This window comes from Takifugu rubripes, chromosome 19 (genome assembly GCF_901000725.2).
Source record: "Takifugu rubripes chromosome 19, fTakRub1.2, whole genome shotgun sequence".
NCBI classification, from domain to species: Eukaryota; Metazoa; Chordata; class Actinopteri; order Tetraodontiformes; family Tetraodontidae; genus Takifugu; species Takifugu rubripes.
In genome coordinates this window covers 12,109,350-12,132,901 of record NC_042303.1, presented here as the reverse complement: position 1 = coordinate 12,132,901, position 23,552 = coordinate 12,109,350, and the positions used below count along the sequence as shown (strand labels likewise).

Sequence of the window (23,552 nt, the reverse complement as noted above, 5' to 3'; positions counted from 1 at the left end):
ATAGTGCTTTGCATTTTCCATCATTAATCAAGGGCCACCTTAAGGTTTCCTGACCTTTTGTTTGCTACTTAATGAAACCCGTGTAATAAATGACACACCTCCTCTACCCTTACCTCTGCTGGTGTATTTAGTGAGGCTGGGGCCCATGTGCCTCTTTTCTGCATGTCTTCCTCTGGTTCTTCTCTCTCTCTCTCAACCCGTCTCCCACTGTTAGTCAAGCTCTCTCTCTCTCTCTCTCTCTCTCTCTCTCTCTCTCTCTCTCTCTCTCTCTCTCTCCTACCCGCATTAATAAAACTGACACTCCAAACAGGAGAGATAAAGGGAAGTAAAGATGGGAACCAAAGTCTCTCAATAAGTGCACTTCATCATGGAGTCGACAGCCTCTAAAACAAGTGTGGCGGGGGAGATGCAGTGAGGAAGATGGGAGGAAGAGGAGTAAAGAGGATGAAGGGACTGTTCTAAAAAACATGGCAGATTGTTGGAAAGGCCCAGTTAACATGTATCAGGAAGTATTGGAGTGATTGGTAGAGGGGTTGATGTTGGCAGCGGATCCAAACTCAACAAAGTCACACTTCTTGCACGTTTTCAACCTTTGTTGACTTATTGGGCGTTTGGCAGCAGTGGCGTGCTTATAATTGGTGATGCACAGTGAAACACTGTTGGTGAAAATTAAGTCATCTAAGACACTTAAAAATAGACGGAAAGGTTCTTTCTTCCTGGGGAGCATAGGTACAGTGTGTACAGTATCAAAATAGATTAAACTCACCATGTTTGGAGGTAAGCACTCTTTGAATCCTCTTTTTGGTTTTTCTGTTTACTTTTGATAACATTCTATCAAAATCTGGCAATTTCATCCTTTTTCATTTCACTGAGCTCTCAATAAAGCGTCACAGATAACCAAATCCACAGAATTTCCCTCTGGTTTGGGCTCCAGGTTCCCCTCATACACGCCGTTATGGCTCCAATAGCAGGGTTGCTCTTGATCTTTTGGTCTGGATGGGTGTACAAACAACAGCAACCAGTTGCTGCACAGCTATACTCAGACCCCTGACGTTATTCACTTAGCTGGGCAACTTCAGCGCTGTCTGACAACACTAAAGTGAGACGAGGAATCTGTGAAGAGACCGGATTTGTTGAACAAGAATGTCTGACGTGACCACGTGTAGCCATCAGTGATGCTGTCGCCTCTAAGGTGCCAGTCTCTGTGTCTTAATCTCCATCGCGCCTTTCGGCAAAAAAAGACCCAGAGACATATCGCCTGAAAAAGCTCATTTTTAATCCGAAGGAAAACGGCAGATAATTTATTTTGAGGAGCAGATTGTTTCGAGCGCTCACAAGTAATTAACAAGTTGAAAGATGCGGGGGAAAGCGAGAGGCAAAGAAAAAGACAGATTCTCGGTGGCTTTAATTGGAACAACATCTCACACAGGGGTGTCGTACTGTTCCCGTCGGCAACAGCCATGTTGCACTTCATGCCTCCCTGTACTCTGCCTTTTCCCACTTTCCCACTCTGACTGTATTTGCCTTCACACCACTGGCCAATCAGTAGCCCAATTAAGTGTTCTTATTTCTTTCTCTCTGTGTCTCTCTTCTAAAGATGATGCAGATTTCCAGTTAGAGGGATATTAAATGGCATTAATGAAGGAATCATCAACCGCAGTCTCGTCATGTTGCACCCATGCGCTTTAAAGCCCCTTTCACACGTAACACCTGCAACATTCAAACTAAGTTTCTTATTCTTAACAAATGTACGTTATTACAGATGGAGAGAAAGAGAGAGAAAAGACACAGCCAGACTTGCCATTTTGCTGTGCTTGTGTTTGTCCAGTGAGGAGACCTCACAAGCACACAAAGAAGAAGTGATGAGTCGAGGCGGCCACGCGTGGCCCCCGCGTGAGCTTTGCTTGAGCTTGAGGACGCTCAATGAGACGCGGAGAGTGTCATTTCTCAGGCCCGTCCCGCAGGCCGGCTGAGAGGGCGGAGAGGGGAAAATGGAAGTGTAACAAACAGACTGTTCAATTAGGGGCGGAACGGTGTGAAATTGCCTCCAAATGATAAGCCTCTATTATGGCTGCGACTGCACTCTCGCCTGCTAGCTGAGTTGTTTGACATCTTGGGAGGAAAACAGAAAATTCAGAAGATCCATCTGCACATGCCTCTTTATGCTTCTGGATCTGAGTGCATCCAAGATTCCTGCAAAGTCTCCACTCTTTAGGAATGTTGTGACACCTCGGAGACGCTGACTCGGCTGCCTAGGATGTTTTCTTAGCTACATTTTAGTGGCTTTTCTCTTCCTCTTATTAAAACAGACTCCATAACAGAACTGGATTCCACTTTTTTTGTGTTCCTCCGCTTAGCATAAAGACAGATTTACTAGAAAGTCTAAAACCAGGATCATGATCTGGGCCCAGAAGATAAACCCCCAGTGGTTGTTAGCAGTTGTGCGTAATGACTTACAGTTAAGCAGAAACCACTGCTGGTGAAAACATATTTGAAACCTGATCATATTTATCATATCATATTGATCTTTTATATTGTTTGTTCTTTTTCATTTTCTTTTGATTGATTTATTAATAAAAATGATAACAGTCTGCAGGCAGTATCCCACAGGCCAGAGTGAGAATGCTGCTCCTCTAAAAATAGCTTTCAATTATTTATAGCCAATTTAAAAGATAACAGTCCCATTTAAAGCTTCCTCGCCCCCGCTGTGCCACACTCGACTCCTCTCTGACATTATGGATGCACGGGCCTGTAGCCACTCCTCTGAGCTCATATATCACCCCGAAAACAGTTGAAGAACAGAGATTCCCTCATACGGTGAACCAGGAAAGGCCAAGAGTAAGTAATCATGCGCGGTTCTGCCAGCCTCACGGTGAAAAAGTTAAAATCAAGTGTTCAAAGTTTCCAGAGAAGCAGCACTCACAGAGGAAGGACGACAGCTCGCACACTCCCACTCGAAATAAATGAATTAAAAAGAAAAAAAAAACCATCAGGACACTCTGGAGAAACCCTCATGAATCAACGTTTAAAGTGGTGCTCGGGGTGCAAAGAGAGCAAAGAAGCTCTGCAAACTAATAACTTTTAAATGTGCGGCAGCTGAGTGATCCTCAGAAACTCTCAAGAATGTCCCCTCAACTATTTAAACATCATTATCATTCATCATGAGTTTTGTGTTAATCTTATGTGCGTTATGAAAGTGACATTCTAATTCGGTGTCATGCATCAGCCATCCTCCTCACTAGTAAACCGACGGGTCAGAAAGGAGATGAAACGAACAGGCGGCGGCTTCCTCACACGCGCGCCATCCTTTTCACCACAGAGTCAAACAGCAGCTGACAGAGCTCAGATAAAACAATAATTGCGTTTTTATGGATGACTTTACTTGGCGAAATGAAAAGGCTCCTGCAGCGAAAATGAAAAGCTACGCAGGTATGATGTTTAAATCCCAATCCTGCTGGAATCAGCAAGCCTTGGCGCTGCCGTTTTTCCTCCAGCACGTTCCTGACAGTGAAAAATGTCTGTATTCTAAAGCTCGGAGTCGGGGATTGTGTGACAATAAGAGAGACAGAGTATGCCGTTGGATAAGGAGCATCAGAGTGTATACATTATTCTATAAGCATGTTCCAGGGGCTTCTTCCCGTGCTGTAAAGCCCATTTCTTTCTGCATCTGTTATCGTTTCTCAGTGGCATGAGGTGAATTGCCATCGCTACATTTTGGGGCCACTCTTGTCCCCTTACCAGCTGGCTTTCACATAAAACAGATAGAAACGCCACATTGTGTAATGACCTGCACGCACAAACACACTCCTGACACAGTTTACCCCACCATGGCAGGCAGATGGAAGGAAGCGGGTGGAACCCACAGGAACCATTCTGCAACCTCTCGATCACTTAAGTGCCCTGAAGATTAATGACTGACGGTTAGCTATTCGCATTCCTCTGCTAGTTTTCCTTCATTTTTGCCTGTGCATTCACACTGATGTAAGTTCCCTTTATGAACAGTATTGTTTAGGAGCCTGTGTGGGCGACGTTCTGGTTAAAAAAACTATCCGTCCCTCCACAGAGATGACGAATGAAGAAAGACGTGTGGAAATACTTAAATACTTCAAGGAATTAAAACTGTGATCACACATACACAGATGTTCAAATGTCCCAAATTTAAACTCTCAATTCCAACATAAAATGGTTTTTCCCCACAAAAAAAAAGCCCCATTGAGTCCAGTCGTTTCAATCAGAATGACTATGGTTCTGGTTTATACACGATAATCATTGTGGAAATCAGGCGCATGTTTCATTTCCATCCCCACATTATCCACAAATTGATATAGAAATGCCCTTTAACATCCATTTGCATGTCAATACTTGCGGCGCCTGTTCCACCACTCGCCAGGCCTGCCGATGAAAAAAGGAGGGAAAAAAGGCTGTTTGACTGTGTTTCATCAGTGAAGGTCTCAGAGCTGTCACGAAGCCTGACCGTGACACATGCTGCAGACTATTTATAGCACCCCTAACTATGAATTCATCGCGCGTCTGCAAACCATCAACATAGTAATATCTCAGTCATCATTAGGATATTGTCAGAGGGGTCAATAGAGAGTAATATATGTCGCTGTGAACAGGAAAACTGGCTTCAATGTTAAAAAAAAGAAACAAAAACGACAAGCCGGCAGCAGGATTGATCATGTTAGCATTTGCAGTAGGTTTGAGTATTGACTTCATGCATCGCAGCCTCATCCGAGCCATTATTGTGGCAGATTTATTCACCTCTGTAGCTGAGAGCACTCACACCTGGGCTGCTCAGGCTTCTGCAGCTCACACTGATACACACTGTTTTAGCCAGTGAGACATGCAGCCCATGATCTAAAATGTTTAATTAACTGTTGGAACCTTGGTCGTCTACGCAGTACAGTTGGTTTTTAAATATACTGAACCTGTAAATGTACTGATATTGTCCAACTTATAATTTCCAAGACCATTTTCAACCCGTACCAATATATGCAGGTCAAAGCAGATTCTAGATTGTTTAGCGTTCGATGAAATCTAATTTCAATTACCTAACTGTTCAAGCAGGCAGAGTAATTAAAATTCACATCCTATCATCCTGCACACTGAGCAGCAAATGCTAGCTGATATGACTGTACAGTAATAAATGTAACCCTTCACAATCTGATTACCTTTCGGCAATAATGGTAAATTTTCTCAGGCAGACAAATGGGACAGAGGCCCAATGATGTGAGATAAGGCATAAATTGAAATCTGACATATTTTATTAAATTTTGCTTCAAATGAAATGAGGGAAGAAAGCATTACGGGTCCGCGCAACAACCCCCCAAATCTGAAAAGTCAAGGGATGGCTGTCGATCATTGTCTGCCAGGTCCTCTTGCTTTTGATTCACCATCCAGAACTTTCACTCTGCTCAGACTCTTGGGCTTTAATTATGCCTTAGGCACTACTGGGCAGCTTCTCTCTGAGCATAAATACATAAATACATGAGTGAAGTTAGAAAAACAAGCACACAGCTGGACAGAAAGACACAACAAGGTGCTGTTTTTATCAGAGCTGCCATGAATGGCACATTAACACACACCATTTGAATGTTACACAGGTTTTGTCAGCTGCTGACGTCCCCGGGTTCCTCAGCCCGGTTGCTGTGTGGGACTGACCACCTCTGAATATAAAGCATCATAATGACTGTCCGTCTCATGCCTGTGTATTATTAGCCTAGCAGCATGTAAAATGCAGGGGGAGTCAGAATATGATTTGACACACATAACAGGATTCCAACGCAGGCATGGAACGTTGCACAATGAATTTTAGATAGCTGGCATTGTGCAGCATCACTCTTGCTGACAAGCCGAGGGAGGAATGCTCTGAGACTCCATTATAACCCCCCCGACCAGACCCCACCAGTGTTTCCAGCATCTTCAGACATCATTACCTATTCGGGGCCGATTCCAGCGTTGTCATGGGACTCATTACTCTATTGCTTTGTGAAGCTGCAGATGGTTGCACCGCTCTGCGGCGGGTAAGAGGAAGGCTGTGTCGGCCGACCCGGGGCAGAGCTGCCGACCTGCAGGGTCTTTCAACACAGCTCAGGGGCTTTGACCACTGAGGGAGGCACGTGGACGGCACATCACCCAAACCTTTTTAAAGCCTTACTGTCTGCTTCGTATGTGGAAACAAGAATGTGTGTGTGTGTGTGTGTGTATGTGTGTGTGTGTGTGTGTGTTTGTCTCACAAGGTGCAGCCATGTTTGTGAAGTGAGGCCCTTTTGCTCAGAGTCACAACTTCAACGGGCTGTTTGAGGGTTAGGACATGGGTTTAAGGTTGGTCTCAGGTTTAGGTTAGAGCCAAGGTTAGGGGGTTAGTTGCGATGGGGTTAGGGTGAGGAGCTGGGGAATGCATTAGTCTACGAAAGGCTCCATAAAGACTGAAAGGATGTGTGTTTGTGTGTGTTTACCTTCTGGGTCTAGAGTAAAAATCAAATAAGTGCGCCATGGCATTCATAACATGTTGCATTTAAACAAAAAATCATTACCATTTCTTCTTATTTTTCTCTTCTGCTCCTTGTTTCGCCCTCTCTTGTCAAGACCTGCAGTTAATTAATATGAAATAGCGCTCGCCTGTCATGGGCCCCAGTAGGCAGAACAATCCAGACTCTAATGGTAATAAAATCAATGCTTTAAAAGAACACACACACACACACACACACACACACGTTATATATGTTATATAATCCAGAAAGAGTGTGATAATGGAAAAATGGAAAAGCCCTGAGGGTGTGAGTGGATCTTCTCTTTAGCTACAACTCTAACTTGTCCACTGCTTTCAGGTCCTGCACAGCTGGTCAGAGTTCTCAGGCAACACTTCCACACCGCTTCATTACAGCGGCAACGCTGCAAAATAATAATCAGATTCCCTTTTTAAAGTGAGTTTGTTGGGCTCAGAAGGTGAAGGCTCCAGTTTTCATAATAATTTTAATTAAGTTAAACAATTAATATAAGAGAACATAAATCTCGGACCATTAAAGTAGATATAAAGGAGAGAAAGTTACACCTGTAAATCAAACCCACCTGAATAATTTAGGGAGTTTAAGCCAGGGGCCATCACACAATTCCTGTGTATTCCTTTAGGAATATATATGGCAGTTTAATGACAACACGAAATTAGACCAGCTCAATTAGTGCAGCCATTAGTGGCTCATTTAACAGGTGTGCTGTCCTGACATCCGAGACCAGGCTGAGATGTTGCCATCGACGCTCCACCGATGGTGGTTTAACCACTCCGTTTCTCCTCCTCTAACAATGAGGAGGAAAAACTCCACATCAGCAGTGGCCAAGTGTCAGCTAAATTTAAATCAAATCTGTGTCCAACTAAACTAAATAATGAGCTTTAACCAAAACCTGTCACAATTGTGGCGAGATTCACATTTAGTTTCCATGCTAATTAAATCTGGCTCAACAACCGTCTGAATGCTCTTGAGGGAGCAAAAATATGCCTTTCTGAAGGCAAGAAATATATTGTACCAGTAAGCCAGCTTCTTCATGCCCCCGCCCCCCACCACCACCACCACCACCACCACCACATTTCATAAGATTATTTCAATCTCAGTTGATTTAAATATATACTGAAAAAAGCAACAAATAAATATACTTATAAAAAAAACACCTGGCTCAACTCTGGGAAGCAAATACACTGTCTCAGTGAGGTGGACATGGGCTGAGGGGCTCATAATGCTAAAAACACAGATACATTCCATTACTGGGATTGTTAATCTTATTAACTGCATTATATTAAATTAACATAAATCATCAGGCCACACAGCTAGTTAGTATTTCAATTTCAGACCTAATCACCACTCTTCCATTTGGGTCGTGCACAACCTGCCCCACAGGTGTCATTTCTGCACCATTACTAACATGATTAGCCCACCTCTGTTAAACACGTACGACTGATGCCCCCAGCCGCTGTTTTTCACACAACTTCAAGTCATATCTGCTTAATTTGCGTTTGGATTTCACAAACAATTCTCACGACAAGAATAGATAAGCTCCTCGCCAGGCAGCTGTGCTCGAGTCTCCCTGAACATCTGCATCAAGACTCATCCTTCACCACATTATTGTACATGTAGAAATTTTTTTTTAGAAAAGCTTCGACGTCTCCACGCAAACGGAAAGAAAATCAAATCAAAGTTGCATGGACGGAGCGAACGCCTGTTTCCAGACAGCCCAACCAGCAGCTCAAAGATGCTCTCCGTGTGACAGATGTAGGCAGTTATTGATAAACCAAGATTCTAATCAGAACCACGGAGGCGCCGTTAGTGTTTGGTCTGGATGTGAGGGGAGGGGAGGTGGAAAATGTCATGTGTGGTTGGGGTGGTACCGTGTCATCCTCCACACGTAGCTTGTTAGCATTGCAGTAGTCAATCCGTGCAGGTTCTGTCACAGTCCCACTCCTACCTTTGGCTCATTTGCTAACAAATGAGCTCTGTCGTTCTCTGCGCACGTCATGATGGTCGTGGTTTGGATTGATAGTTCATCAAGAGTTGCATTGAGGTTTTTTTGTCTTTTATGTTCACTGCTGCAACAAAAAAGGGAGAAACTTTTGTGATAAATAAAATTGAACCCCAACTTGAACTTTGAAAAGTGCTTGTTTCTTTGCAGTGTGGGGGCTGGTTTTGAGTGTGTATTTGAGAAGGTGTTAAAAGCATGTGTGCACTGGTGTGCTGAGGTTTGTGCTTATGTTTAATTAAACAGCATTCCTCTTGTCTCACATCCCCGCCTCTCTGTGATATCTTTTGACTCAACACCCACATTTACATGCAGCTGTTACTTTTTGGAAAAATCTAAATTAACGCCATCTGTCTTTTCTCAGTTTGCTGGAATGAACCAGTGAATTACAAACCCTGAATCTACTGTACATCTGTGCCTCTGACTTCATCGTTTAAAATCTGTAACTCATCTAACATTCTATTTTGTATTTAAATAAAATAAACATGTGGTATGAAACTATCTTATTGAAGTGGGGTTTTTTAAATTATTATTTCAGACCATCTGGGGCACCTTAAGACCCCTTTTTCTTTTTTCTAAAATGCAGCAATATTCTTGGGTCTTCACGTCAGAAGAGTCACAGTTGTTTCAGTTCATTGGTTCAAACCACCATTCGCTCAGAGTTTATACGCTAAACTTGTGTCTTCTGGGCGCTGTTGAAAAAGCTCCTGCTAAAAGAAGACGCCAGTTAAGGCTTTTTCCCGACGACACATGAACTTCTTGGTCTGACTTTAAATTGACCACCCAGTTCACCAAAATCTCTGTTTTTCCAGAGGTTGAAGGACTGTGACACATTGACGTTTCGTAACCTTTCTCCTGAAACATTATTTTCTTATGCACTCATCAGCTTTTTGGTTTTAGCCACCCTAAAACCCCTCAGAGGTGCTGTAGAACTCATGCATGATGCCGAGTTGTTCTGCTCTCTTTAATCAAACACACCTGAATGATTTGCAGAGAAGTAGCACCTGAATTATCCGGATTGTCGTGCATAACATTAAACCTTCCTTTTCCTGATGTGGCACTTTTATCCTTTACAGCACTGTACTGTCCTAACGGCATCTTTGGCCTCAGGTTCTAAAATAAATGCAAGTAACAAGTGATGGATGAGAGGAAAATGACACAAGTAATACTAGAAGTGTGAGAGATGTAGGGAAGAGTTTGGAAAGGGGCTGTTTCTTAACAAGCTCCCAGCATGCAGCATAAGGCGAACTGATCCTGTGCTGATAGGAAGGCACCAAGGAACTCATTAAGAGCCACAGTCCAACCCGACCAATTCTGCCTGACCTTTCTGTATCCACTTCAAAATGAAGGACAGGTCCTGAGCATTGTTTCCCGTGTTGGGCAATGCATGTTAATAAGGTGCGTGGGTGTAAATTTATTATGTGTTTAACTGCTCACGTTCTAGAAAAGAAGAGTGAGATTAAATTCCAGGTTGATCATGATCAATTCATGAAACTGACGTGACGGATTTAGAAAAAGAAACAAACAAAGGATCAAACAAAGGAATGACTGAAAGAGAGTAGCAGAAACAGGTTCTCATCCTCATACTAACTGTAATTAGCATCTACATCTACAGCAGCTAATTACATTCCACCAGCATGCAGATTACAGAGTGCAAAATGCTCATCATGCATGTGCTTATTGTTACCCTTGTCTGATTTATGGCAGCATAACAGCAAATACAGAAAGTTTCAAAGGGCCATACATGGAGCAATTCTCCACAGTTTACACCACAAGTTTTGCATTTGGGCTGTGGAAGAAAGAAAAGTTGCTTGAAAAGAAGTAATGAGGACCAAAGTTACACCTAGAACTGCTCCTGGCTGCCAACTGTGGAAGTTCACACTAATCACTGATGCTGTGAAGGCATTAGCTTCACCTTTCTGCTCACTTCACCTTTCATCAAAAAAGATGAGAGCTGCCACCCGCAACTTGATCGCCAAGGTACAAATGCTTTTTCTGGCAGCGGGCAAGGGTTGGATGATTTTCTTTGTGTTTCAGCATATTGTTGCTTATCAGTGGCTGATGGGGTGACTGATGATCAGTTTTGTTTTTATATTTCATATAGAGAGGTGCAGTATTTCCTGTTTGTTTGTCTAATTTAAAGAAATTTGGAAAAGCTGCAATTCAGACAACTTTAGGTGGTGCAGCAGTGCTTTATTTTTTTTAAATATAAATTTTTACGTATTCAGTCATGAATTTGCTGCCATTCACCAGCACGACGTGGCTGATAAACACAGGTGAAAAAAGATTAGTTTTTCTGTCTGAGCTTTTTTTCTTTTGCTTTCAATCGCTTCAAAAACAAATAAAAATCTAGAATATGTGAATTCCTTTCCGCATGCAGTAAAACCATCATAGAGCAGGAGCAGATTTCACAGTCGTCAGACTCAATCAGCTTTCATATTCACATTCATCATTCGTAAACCGCTTCCTTCCTAATAAATCGTCACTCACAGCAAGTGTTTTGTTTTCTTTAGAGCAAGTGTCTGAATTATTTTTGGGATTCACCATGGGTTAGCATTGTGAAGTCACACTACTGAAATAAGATTCAGCCATTACAGGGAGCGGAGGAATGATTGCCACGCTTTTTGACCGACCTTCCCTCCCTCTTCCATGTTTTTTCATGGAAAGAACGGCTTCAAAAATGGTTTGGACGCTCCGTCACAGAGCAACCGCGGCGACATCTGAACTGCTCTGACAGGCAAAGGAAACTTTCAACCTCTTACAGAACGGCCCAATTTGAGGGGAGACACAACACGTGCAGTCACTGCTCCCCATCAAGAGGCCGTGGGAAGTTGAGGATTCCCCCCACCAGCATGGCCGCGCTGGAACCAAGCAGCTGGAATCATCTGCCGTGTGCTACACAGGGAGTACACAAGGAGTTAAGGGTGTCATGGAGAGATGAAGAGAGGTAATGTGTGCTAAAGGATAAAGAGAGAGGTAAGCAGTGGGAGGTGAGAGGTAGATAAGCCTGCAAAGCAAAAGATAGAGCAACACAGGTAGAGAGAGAGAGAGAGACTCAGTTCCAAGTGCTCTCAGACAGGCCCTCTTCCCCAGAGACTTCCTATCATCGGGGAGATCTTTGACTCGATAATCCTGCCTCTCGTCACATATATCACCCTGGATCCCCTAAAATGCACACAAGTACGCAAGCAAACTCACACACACACACACACACGCACACACACACTAACACAAGCAAATACACTCCCCCCCACCAGTGCACCCCTGCCCCAGGCCCAGGGGAGTGAAGAGCAACAGTAGCTGTCACTGTGCTTATACCTCCAGGCAGCTTGTGGGGCAGGGTGGTAAGAGGTGGGAAGTTGTCACTGTGCCCAACTAAGAAGTCACCTTTCGGGGATATGAATCTTAATGAAGTAAGGATGGTGTGTGTGTGCGTGTGTGTTGGGAGGGGGGGGTAGAGGAGGGTGGAGCAGATGCGGACGTGTGTTTGTGTGTGACAGATGGGGAGTTGCAGAGCGCTGACAGGGCCTGTATGCTTCCTGGCTGCCAGATTATTTCTGGTAATTTATAAGCGTTGTTGCTTAAAGTGGCTTTTATCTTCAGTGGCTTCTGATTTGACTCTTCTCAGAAGCTCAGCAGCTCTGGAGACCAGCAGTCCGCTCTGAGGTTCTGCTGTGTTTAGTTGTGTGCTGATAACATATTGGATTGTGTGTGTGTGTGTGTGTGTGTGTGTGTGAGCCCAAAGGTTAAACTTCAACACTTATCTGCTGTAATGTTGTTTTAATTTTACTTCTTATTTTTGTTTGCAGTTGAGGATAAGAATAAAAAGCAAATTTATTATGTTTCTATCAATTTCTCTGTCTCGTGTGTGTATTGAGGGTCATGGCTGGGGGCTGTAGAGCTCACTCCAGCAGCCACTGGACAGGTCACCAGCCCATCATAGGATGCTCAACCTTCAGTCACACCTCCAGATGTGCACTTTGGTTTTTAGGACTGCAGCAGCTCCACCGCTCTGACGCCTCTCCCTCAATGCCTGCATGTTTGTGTAATTTTAGGCTGGTATATACGGCATGTATCTCGTGTGTAATAAAGGCTGAGTAATTAAGTAAAAAGAGTAATTACCTTACTGTGGGATTAATAAACTATGCTTTGGTTCTTCCCTTCACACGTTAAAAAATGTGCAGTTATCCCAGATCCAAATAAACACTTTAAGTTTCACAGTTTTTATATTCTAAATAGGGAAACTACTGGTCATCAATGTAATTTTGCAACAAAAAGGTTTCTTTCTCTCTCACAGTCCAGAGACACACGTTATCCTAACTGGAGACTCTAGATTACTGCTGTATGAAAGACTGAATGAGCAAGTCCAGTATAGTTCAGAATATGTGAGGTGGTGGGGGCTTTATTGTCTTTCCCATGGCAGCTTTTTCTAGGCCTTTTCCTACAGCAGAGCTCATCCATGTGTTGTCAGTGTTGACTTCCTTTCTGAATCACTCAGTCTGTCTCTGGGACACGGCGTGCTTTCTTTGGCAAATGGTTTTGGAGCTTCTCTTACCAGTGAGCTCGCCAGTTTGGAGCTGGGCAGATAGTTGCCGTCGCTGAAACAAATATAGGAGACGTGTGGCAGCAGCCATTGACCCATTTTAAAAGGTAGACAATAAAATAAATACATGACAAAAAGAGATTCCATTACACAGATCCCAGATAGAACACAGGCAGACTGTCATCTGATTTAAATGGACTACATCATTGGAGGCATTTGGACAGAGCCATCAATGGAACCAGAGGTCAGAGAATGTTAAGGGTTATTAAACATTAGTTGCACTCAACAGCGCCTCAAGGCCCGAATCGACCCTTTCATGACTCGTATCCAAAAGTTATTTGTGATCCATGCAACAGTCTTTATAATTCATGGACATCCCGAGGCCTTTTATGGAGTCACTGATGGTGAGTAAGGTGCATATATAGTGTGTGTGTGTGTGTGTGTGTGGGGGGGGGGGGGGGTATCTTCACTACAAAGGTAACACCACTGCAACTTATATTTAAAGAGGTGTTTTTTGCAACTTTATAAACAGAGATTCCTCCTGAGTCACTGTGCTCCAAGAGCAAGAATAGGATAAAGAGGTCAATGTCCATAGAGCCCAGGGTGACCCCACCCCCCCAATCTGGAGCAGAACCCTTTTATGTCCCGTGCTTAAACCAGGTCGCTGCCTAAACCACCAAAACCTGAACAAGATTAAGACAAAAGTAATTGAAATTAATTCCTATTGGCAATGGCACCACATTGATGACGAGGCTAGGTCATCCTGCCTGGTTCTTCCCATTCTGACTTCCCAAAAACTTTGAGGCTCTGTGGCAGTGTCAAAATAATACCAGCTTCTATTAAGCCTGCCCTGTTCTGACAGACAGATGTAATCAAATCCAATTATCCCACTTCTCCCTTTGCTTCCCATTAGACTCATCTCTCATTCTCCTCTCAAATTCCCTTCCTGCAACAAAACATCTGAATGACAACAGCCGAGTCCTCACACACTCAACACACACGTCACACTATCACTCCTCCGCCGTGCGTCTCTCACCGTCGCTCCTGTCCACATGCTCTGCTTTGTAAAAGGAGAAGCAGGGAAATGACTATTTCCACGCACAAAAGGCTCCATTACTGTCAGATGACCTCACGTCATTGTCTCCCTTAACCCCCGACTTAGACACCCAAGAAATCAGGGCTTCGACGTGTGTGTCGGCAGGTGTGTGTATGACATCATTGTGCGTGTTCTGGCCATGCAGCAGAACAAATGCCATTTGTTCGGACTTTTTTTTTGTAGGCATGTTTGCAGTTACTGCACATCTTTTTTATTATTATTATTTAATAAAAATAGTGCACTAACAATGGTTTATGTTGCATTTTCAGGCATGCAAATTATTTCAGAAAAGATGATTTTAAAATAAAAAAGAAAACGTCTATGCGGTGTTTAAATGCCTCTATATTATTAGCACCTCTACAGAGAGTAAGAGAAAAGTTAATTAGCTTTTCAGGTTGACCTTGTCCAGTTGATTTTCTGTCTCCTTCAGCCTCCCACGTCCCACCTCCCTTCTTACTGGCCCTCATCGGTGAAAAGAGCATATGGTCTAAAACCAGCGAGCAATGATGATGCCTTTATTTCCACAAAATAATCAGGATTTAACAGTGTTCATGCGAGAGATGATGCTTTCTTTTTTTTTTTTTTAGCAAAACAAGCAAGCTCTTTTTGACCTCCACTTTGCTCTCTGACATTGTAGTAATATGTGACACACAGGTGTTGTGCCCATAAAGGTGGACATGACGGCTATAAACTGAGCCAAGAATTATTAAATGCTTTGATTTGGTTATGTGATTTGGTTATATGCATCATTACAACGCAAAGTTAAGCTCACCTGTCCCTTTCATCTCTTTGGCTACTGTCTTCTGCCTCCCTTCCTGTCCCTAGCTTCACAACCCTCGCCTTGATCCCAAACGCCATCATATTTCTTCTTCTCATAAATTGTTGAGGTTTCTGTTCCCATCAGGTGCTTCGCCTGACTCCAGCATACACAAACTGACGCGGTTATTTTTCAACATCCACACCTTCGGTTAGTTTTCTCATAATTCATCATAGTAGTTTCATGTTAAATTGCCACTCTATAACCGAGGTGATGAACACATCCAAATGAAAACATCCCCGATGTTTGCAGTTTTGGAGATGATTAAAGTTTCTGCTGAGGAGAAGAAAAAAAAAGAATGATGCAACCGTCATTTTTTTGGATAAGTAGATGCGCTCGCCTCTTGTTCCGAGCATGTTCATTCATTTAGAATAACCATGCAGCCACCGAGTGAGTTGGAACAGAAGCCCCAGTTTAAAGTGTAAGAGAGCGGGGGAGCAGCTGGACCAAATTCACCTGCCACTTCCAATGTGTATCAGAAATTGCACTCACCACCAGAAACCCCACTCCAACAGTAGGGGAGGGACCGCAAAAAAGTAAAAAAAAAAATAGTGGAAACTGAAGGCCAGTGTGAGCTTGGATCACACAAATCACGGATACTAGATCGAATCGAGGGCAGCGACGGAAATGGGAAATGGCTACATTCTTTGAGACCTGCTGTGTTTGATAGACAAGGTTTCATGCTTCATTAAGGTGAAGGAATGGCTGTAACATTGATTTACAGCCGGTGTCCAATCTGACAGGGAGTAAAGCACAACTTTTGTTGTATCTGTTGACTTCGGAGCTACAGTGACCGAGTGGATGACCATGGTTCTAATTCATCGTTGAAATTAGGAAGCGTGTGGTGGTTGTCAACATTCATCGTGTTTATTTCAAACTTGCTGTCCGTGATACGTGACCGCTAAGCATCTGTGGTTCGCTAGGTAATGCATGTTTAAAGGCAGAGCATTGAGGGCACAAAACACCAGAGGTGCCAATAAGGAGATTCAGCAAGGAAGAGTTCTGTTATTTTGGACTCAAGGTTAGGACCCAAAAGCACAACTGATGGGCAAAAATCGCTTTGTATCCTTCATAAATAGCAAAAAAAAAAAAAAAAAGAGGAAAACCTAAAAACACAAAGACTTGATCTGATGAAACCTGACCTTAATTCTAAGGATCATTTTTCAGAGGTAGACCATGTTGTGCTCATCAGTTGTCCACCCCCCTCCCTGCAGGTCTGCTGGTCCAGACTCAGCCAGAGACCAGACTGGAACCCAAGCAATGATCCCTATCGAGATCTGAAAAGGGCTGTCCACAGACAGGTCCCATGGTACCTGAGAGAGCACGATGAATTGCACGTTATCGGCCAGGTGATGGGCAGGAACGAGAACACGGGGAAAGAAAGATCACATAAATATAGAAAGCAGCAAAATAAAACGAAACAGAATAACAACAACGGAAATAGTTGAATTGAGTTCGCAACAAGCTGAGCTGGCACAATGCTACTAACTGGCTTTTTGGTTAAAAAATGAAAAATAAAAAAGGTTAAAGTAAATCTGGATACATTCACTTGGATCAAAATGTGATTCGTTTATTTCAAATGAAATAAATGGTGGTGCAAAGAGACGGGAAGCTATGTTTTTGTCATTGGCCAAATAATTTCAAACCAGTTTTGGAGTGCAGATCACCTGGAGAGATAAGCATGCAGCTAAAATGAGAGTGTGTATCCCGGCAGGATCATGTGGTCAAAGCGGACATGTGTGACATCTTCAGCAGCATTTATCTGTCCAAGCGACATCTGGCAGATGCGCTGTATAAGGAATAATTACATTTCATTATTGTTTGAGCTGAAATGATCTCTGCTTCTTTGAAGACTGTATCCCTCTTTTTATAGATGTTTGCTGCCACTGTGATGAGAACTGCACCATTTAGATGTCAGAATGATTATGAAGCATCCTGGATGCAGGAAGGCGGTGAAGATCTGCAGATCTGTGGCTAAAACGCACAGATCCCAATGAACCAAAGCTTTCAGGCTGTGCTTCTGCATGCAATGACCCGATGCCTCACATGGAGGCAGTACTGCGTCACGGTAACGCTGAGGAGAGCCGCAGACAGGCTTCGCCAGGCCTGCGAGGGACTGCATTCCTAATCTAGGGTGTATAAATCGACCGCAAAGCAACTGATATCCTGATTATTATCCTCAGTTTCTCGCAGAACATTTGATCCCAAATCTGCTGTTTTGTGATCTACAGCGATCACCTATTTTCTTTTGTGCTTTTAATTTAGTTTTCTTGTTGTCTAATAAATAGGCGAAACAAACTGACACGGTAGTTGGAATACACATACACATTTCCTTATAGGACAATATACGCTTAGATGTCTTGAGCTTAAATGTCTCTTGGTCAAAGGTGAGATGTGAAAATATTACCTGGCTTTTTTCATTCGCAGCTAAATGCCAGGACTGTCTCTGTGTCCCGCTGTGTCCCAGTCCACTGTGTCCACACTCGTGATGTTAATAAAAAGATAATCCTGGCCGGAGCTGCTGTAATTCACTACTGACTGCCTTCCACTGGTCCCCCCGCCTGTATCCATACCCAGTCTGGCGTCCAGCCCTGATCAGACGGAGCTGACCGCAGTGACTCCTGCTGCGATAAGAAACTGTCAATTAGGCAGATGGCTGACTGAGATAATCACAGGTTTGTGGAAAGTCTTGATACACCGTTAGTTTTCAAGGTACCATCAAATTCATGGTAGAAAATGCTTCTTCCGCCCCCCTTAACGGGTAGATAACTGCTGGTGCCGAATGCTGTATATAGATTATTAATATTGATGAAAACCACAAACAAACATAAAATAAATGAAAACAGTCACATGGAGAGATCGAGTAAGACACAGTGGGAAAAACTAATACACTCTTAGCAGCTCAGTCAATCATCCAGACAGGCAGTTATCCAGGGGGGACAATTCATAATACGGAGACAGAAAGTCAAGACGGACATTATACAGGGGAGCCATCCGCAGCCAGCCAGTCAGAAACGTATGGCTGATTGACAGTATCTTGTAAGCCTACACAAACAGAAACTCCATCAGACAAACACTCCTCCACAAGGACGCACACTCCAGATAGGCGAGCAAACACTGCGCGTCCCAGATCAGTTCATTTTAAAGGTCCACAATCAGGCAGGCAGCAGCTGGGTCTGGCCATCGGGGAGAGATGCAGGGCCACGCTGCCCCAATATATCCATGCAACATTAATATTTCAAAATTGTTTCTCTCTGAATTTATAGTCCAGCCAGCTTGTGCCATCGGGTTCCATCACACACGGGCACTTACAGTAAATGTTGGGCGAAAATAATGGCTGCTCACATGAAGATGAGAAAGGAATCACTCTTTTCCTGGACTGAACTGTCACACTAAAACACATTCAAATTACATAAAATAAAGCCTCTCAATCCAAATATATGCTCAATTTTCTGTTAGGAAAACGTTTAAATCCTCCTATGTTGGTATTGTGTAAACAATTTTTGCTGCAGTTACACAACTAAGACGTGAAGTTGTTTGGCTTTGTGGAACTTAAAGAAACCCCATAACCACAACCGTGCCAGTGAGGTTGCCAGTGCATGAGATCTGCTGTGCGCGGCAGGCAAGGGATGGGAGAGGGGGGAGAGAGAGAGAAAGGGAGAGAGAGAGAGAAAGGGAGAGAGAGAGATCTTCCTCCTAAACCAACCATCCAGCGATGGCCGATGGTCTTCATTGAAACCCTCTCTTTGACTCCAGCCCGACTGGACGTGCAGCAGGAGCGTCCGCAGACAGCATGGATGTGCCACATGAGGCGAACCGCAGAAACTGAAGCGAGCGCCGCGTAAAGTTTCCCCTGAAGAAAACAGCGTGGCCGCGACCGAAAAAGCGCCCAACTTTACGCGCCCTCTTGCTCGCTTTTCTTCCACTGTCCGTTTGTTGGGATTGTTTTGGATTCCGCCGTGTGGCTTTTTATGATCTCCCGGGGACACGTGTAGTTTTTTTTTTTTGTTTTTTTTTTAGTCGGGGTGGTCTGCCATAAGTCAGGAGACATGCAGCTTCTTGGTTGGACCGTCCTTCTTCTGTGCCAGTGGATCCTGCGTAAGGTGAGATTCTGACTTATGATTTCTAAGCATTCGAAGGAAACAAACATACAAACACAAATTGTCTTTTTAAAACATGGAGGTGTGCGCGTCTGGTGCGTTTACGGCCGCCATGTACGTCTCAAACATGAGGGTGCAGTCCTTAGAAATGAACTTGATGGAAACTAAAATAACGCTCAGTCTTTAAACTCGTTATGATTTCAACAAGAACTGTTTCCCGCATCTCGTTTTTAAAGTTGGCAAAGACGCGTCGGCGTTGCTACATCGAGTTTTGATAGTTCTAATCATAATATGACTTTTGCCTCATTAAAACGCGCGTAATTTCTCTTCTCTCCGCGCGTTTCTGCTCCACTCCAGACACTCCAGCTGCCCTCTTATCTATTTATTATCTCTCTGCGCTCGCAGCAACTTCTATTAATTTTCCTTCTGAAGTTTAACACGCCCGTGGCTTGTGTTATTATCTCAGTATCGGAACAGTTTTGTGATCCCAGCTTGGCTCGGACGCTGCTGCCGCTGCCGATTGCGCGCGTCCGTTTGACGCGCGTACACGCGCGCACATTTGGCTGTTCTATTAGCGTTGACTGCGTTGCAGACACAGTAATAATACTCACATTTATGCTCATGAAGAAAACATTTGAGCAACACAAGAGAGGGCTAGAAGACCCCCTGTCCTTGATGCACAGTCTCCGAGTTATGAAAGGGAATAAAAACATGACCTTTCACTGTGATCTGCTTCTCCTTCCTCTGCCTCACCTCTGACTCTTCTTTCTACTTTGAGCATCTTTCCTCTCTCACACATTTGTCTGTTTCTCCTCTATCCCCGATGATTGTACATTTGGTTGTAAAACGTGTTTAAAAAAGACAGTGTTGTTAAGAGAAGAGGTGGAGGGAAGTTCTTCCAGGTTTTTTCCAGGTTTCTCCCCAAACATAAGAGTATAAAATGGGGACTCGGAGCAGTTGTGTCTGTGTGTGTGTGTGTGTGAGGTTTTTTTTTTGGTTTTTTTCCAGAAACACACTGCTGACTGCTGGCAGATTGGGGTTAGGTTGTATTGTGACAGGTAATAACACGTACGCTGCTTTTGAAGATTGAATGCAAATCATCCTTTATCCTGGGCGGAACAGCTCTCCTTCCTCATGAGAGTGCAAGTTGGGTTCGACTATGATGACCGACTTGCTATTAGATTATGTCAGCCGTGCTTTTCAGTAATGCGCCATTTGAATATGGGCTGGATCATTCTCCTTTTATTTATATATTTATTCATTTTTGAGGGAAGAAGGAGCCATAAGAGACTTGTTTGTTTTCAGCAACAATGTGGCGTCGACGACACGCCGATTCTGCTGACATAATATGACACGTTAACGTCCCAAGAGCGCCATTAGTTTGAGGGATTAATGGGGGAGAAGGCGAAGGTGATATTTTCACTGTAGGGAGGAGGAATGAGGAAGAGGAGAAGTGAGTGGCGGGGAAGCGAAAAGCACCCCGAACCACATCTCTAACTCAATTTCATGGCCACTTTGAACAAATCTTTAGCGGGCTATTACTGTACAGCGGGTTTGAGGCCTGTTAAAATGCACGTGTACGTGCATCAGCGTGTGAAGCGAAAGAAGACCAAATACCCTCACAGCCAACCCTCCGTTTCTCAGCAATATAGACCCAATTTTCCAGATTTTTAAAAACAGAGGAGGGTTTACATTGAATACCAATATCTGCAGGTGGGTTCTCACTTTCTTTTTTTGGCTCTATAAAATAAATAAATAATGCACATCTCCAGCACTGCAATATTATCTTTTTTTTTCTCTACCTTGTGCTTTGAAACGATATCAACAGTAACAGCGCTACAGAAGCAGAAAAGATGTGTGAAAAGCCTCTTTGCTGTTTCATGCTCCCAGTCGGAACAATAGCATTAGCCGGCATCTCAACCTGACAAAATCCTCTTATCTCTCCCCATAAACCAACTCGCTGTATACCCCAGGGATATTACAGCAACTGAGTCACTTTAATTTCATTATATATATTCTGACTTCCGTTGCAATCTCGTATCATATATTCTGCACTGCTTTGCATTCCAGGCAGCCTCGCTCCTGCTAAAACATGTGCCTCTTGTTCGTGCCCACATGTTTTACACTTTTACAAGCTGTCAAAACAGCAGAATGGATTTTTTTTTCCTTCCTACTGTGAATTAAAGCAGGTGGTTGGTGGTTTCCTTCCCACTTCCTGTATCCTTGACATCTTGTCCATGCGTCCATCTGTGGAACATCTAAACTGTTAAACAGCCCAGATTTAACAGGCAGGAGGGAGGTGGGGGTGCGCAACACCACACTGTAATCTCTGCAAATGATATTCCCTGTTCATGAACTGATTAGATGTGTAATCTGTTGAATCATGATGACAAGCAATTACATTAGTGCGGTATCCAGTGACTTATCCCAGAGATCAGGACATTCTTTAACTGTGCTGGGCTCACATTTGGGCAGGATTTAATGGAGACCAACATGGTTTGTTCCAGATTAATAACAATATCTTCTTAATGTTTTTCCTCCAAATTTTAAAAAATGAGCCATCACATGCTTGGTTCCACCCTAGTCCATGAATCAGCCTGAAGGAGAAGAAAATTTAATTTAACTTCATGAAGATGTCATATCTCTTAGACTAATGTAAAATAAAGCATCGCCGCTGACGTGCTTTAAGAAATAAATAAAGACAAATTCGGGTTATAAAAAACAGCCTCATAATCTCACGACTGTTCTGCAATTTCTGGATCCGGCTCGTCACAGATCCAAGTTTAATAATAGAGCCTCAAAAATGAACACTGCATTGGCAAAAAAACTCAATTACGAACAACAGAGTGCACTTTCTGCCTGACTGACAGCTCAACTAGACCTGAAGTTCCAAGAAAGGAAGCCTTATTATGTCTGCAATTATTGATAAGGTATCATTTTAAAGGCACAAAGGAGAGCTGCTGATGCTGCTCTCACCTGGACGTCGACCTGGCTCAGACATTTTGCTTATATTCAAGCATTTTAATGGCAATATCATCCATCATGTTTGTAGGATAATCCTGCTTTTGTTAAAGCTGAATTTTGTGCTATTGATTTTAAAGCAACGTGAAAGCGTATTTAAAATCTTTATTTACTTTCAATACTCAAGAAAATGATCTTTTTTTCAACCGAGAATGTCTTTAGCCCAGATTAACTTGTGCTGCGTCAATGTCGTTTTCTGTATTTTTGCTTCTGTTTCCTTGCAGAACAGAGCCTGATGTAAATTAAACACGTGCCTTCATATATACAGAGACAAAACCAGACAGACGGAAGAGAAAGTTGTGGACTTTTCAAACTTGAGAAGTTAAATGTCTCATTTTTTGAAGCTTGGTTGCATATAAAGGTGTTTGCAGCCAGTCAGGAACACCAGCCGATGTGTCTGCTGTTTACTTCTGTAGGTAGACAGAAAACAACTGGCATTTATTCTGACATTAAAAAAATGATGTTTGAATAAAGGATTTTCATCACAAACTTTGTTACGCAGACATAAAGCTGTGTTTGTTGTGAGATTTTGCAACATTCAGTCACCTGAGTTTATTTTGCTCTAAATATATAATTTCTGGAACAATTAGCATGTGGAGGTGCACGACCAGCTGACGCTGATAGAAGATTAAATTGTCTTCCTGCCTGCCTGTCTGTCCGTCTGTCGGTCCTTCCGTCCATCCGTCCGTCTGTCTGTCCGTCCGTCCAGGCAGGAAGATAGATAGATAGATAGATAGATAGATAGATAGATAGATAGATAGATAGATAGATAGATAGACAGACAGACAGACAGACAGACAGACAGACAGACAGACAGACAGATCTGGTCAGCAATTCAACAGCAGCAATTCAACCATCCCATCTTTCAAGAATCTGTCCACCACACCATCTCACGAATAAACTGTCTTTTCTAAATTATTTTTGTAGAACAGTCAGTGGGAGCAGATGATTTTCTATTACCTAAAACAAAAACAATAAAAAAGTCTTTCTGTTTAATTTTACAAACGCGCCTCCAGCTGTCAGAAGAGCCTCGCTTTGGTTTGGGTTGAGTAGATTGCCAGATGGTGGGCTTTCAAGCTGCAAATAGTGTTGGTGATTGGATGAAGTTTGGGTTTTTTTGTTTTGTTTTGTTTTATTTTAATTTGGGAGGAAAAGTATGGAAAGTCTGAGAAGCAGACGTAACAAGTTGAATGCAGAAACCATTTTCCATTTGCTTAATTTAACTTGTGATTCCACCTGTCATATATTTTGGACATAATGTGTATTTGTCTTTATTTAGATTCAGAGTTTTAGGACAAAGCGTCACATCTGAGTCAGCAGGAGGAGACATTAACACACAACATCGCTGCTCCCAGGGTCTGCAGTATTTTCCTCAGCTGAGCTGCATCATGCTCGATGGCTCGGACACTGTAAGCCAGAAATATTAGTTGGACATTAAATTGATCAAAATACAATCTTCCCTTA

General features: G+C 43.1%; 1 protein-coding gene across 2 annotated transcripts in view; it reads left to right on the top strand.

The window, feature by feature from the left end:
- Positions 1-23,552, top strand: part of nxph4 (neurexophilin 4) — a 63,228-nt gene that overhangs the window by 16,838 nt on the left and 22,838 nt on the right. Inside the window, exon 1 of one of the 2 annotated variants that reach the window (XM_029827160.1) lies at positions 18,630-19,070. The exons of the other annotated variant lie outside the window; for it this stretch is intronic. Within the exon in view, the coding sequence (XP_029683020.1) occupies positions 19,017-19,070 (54 nt within the window). The 5' untranslated portion in view covers positions 18,630-19,016. Of the gene's footprint in view, positions 1-18,629; positions 19,071-23,552 lie in introns of those variants that run through there. 2 annotated transcript variants of the gene reach the window in all.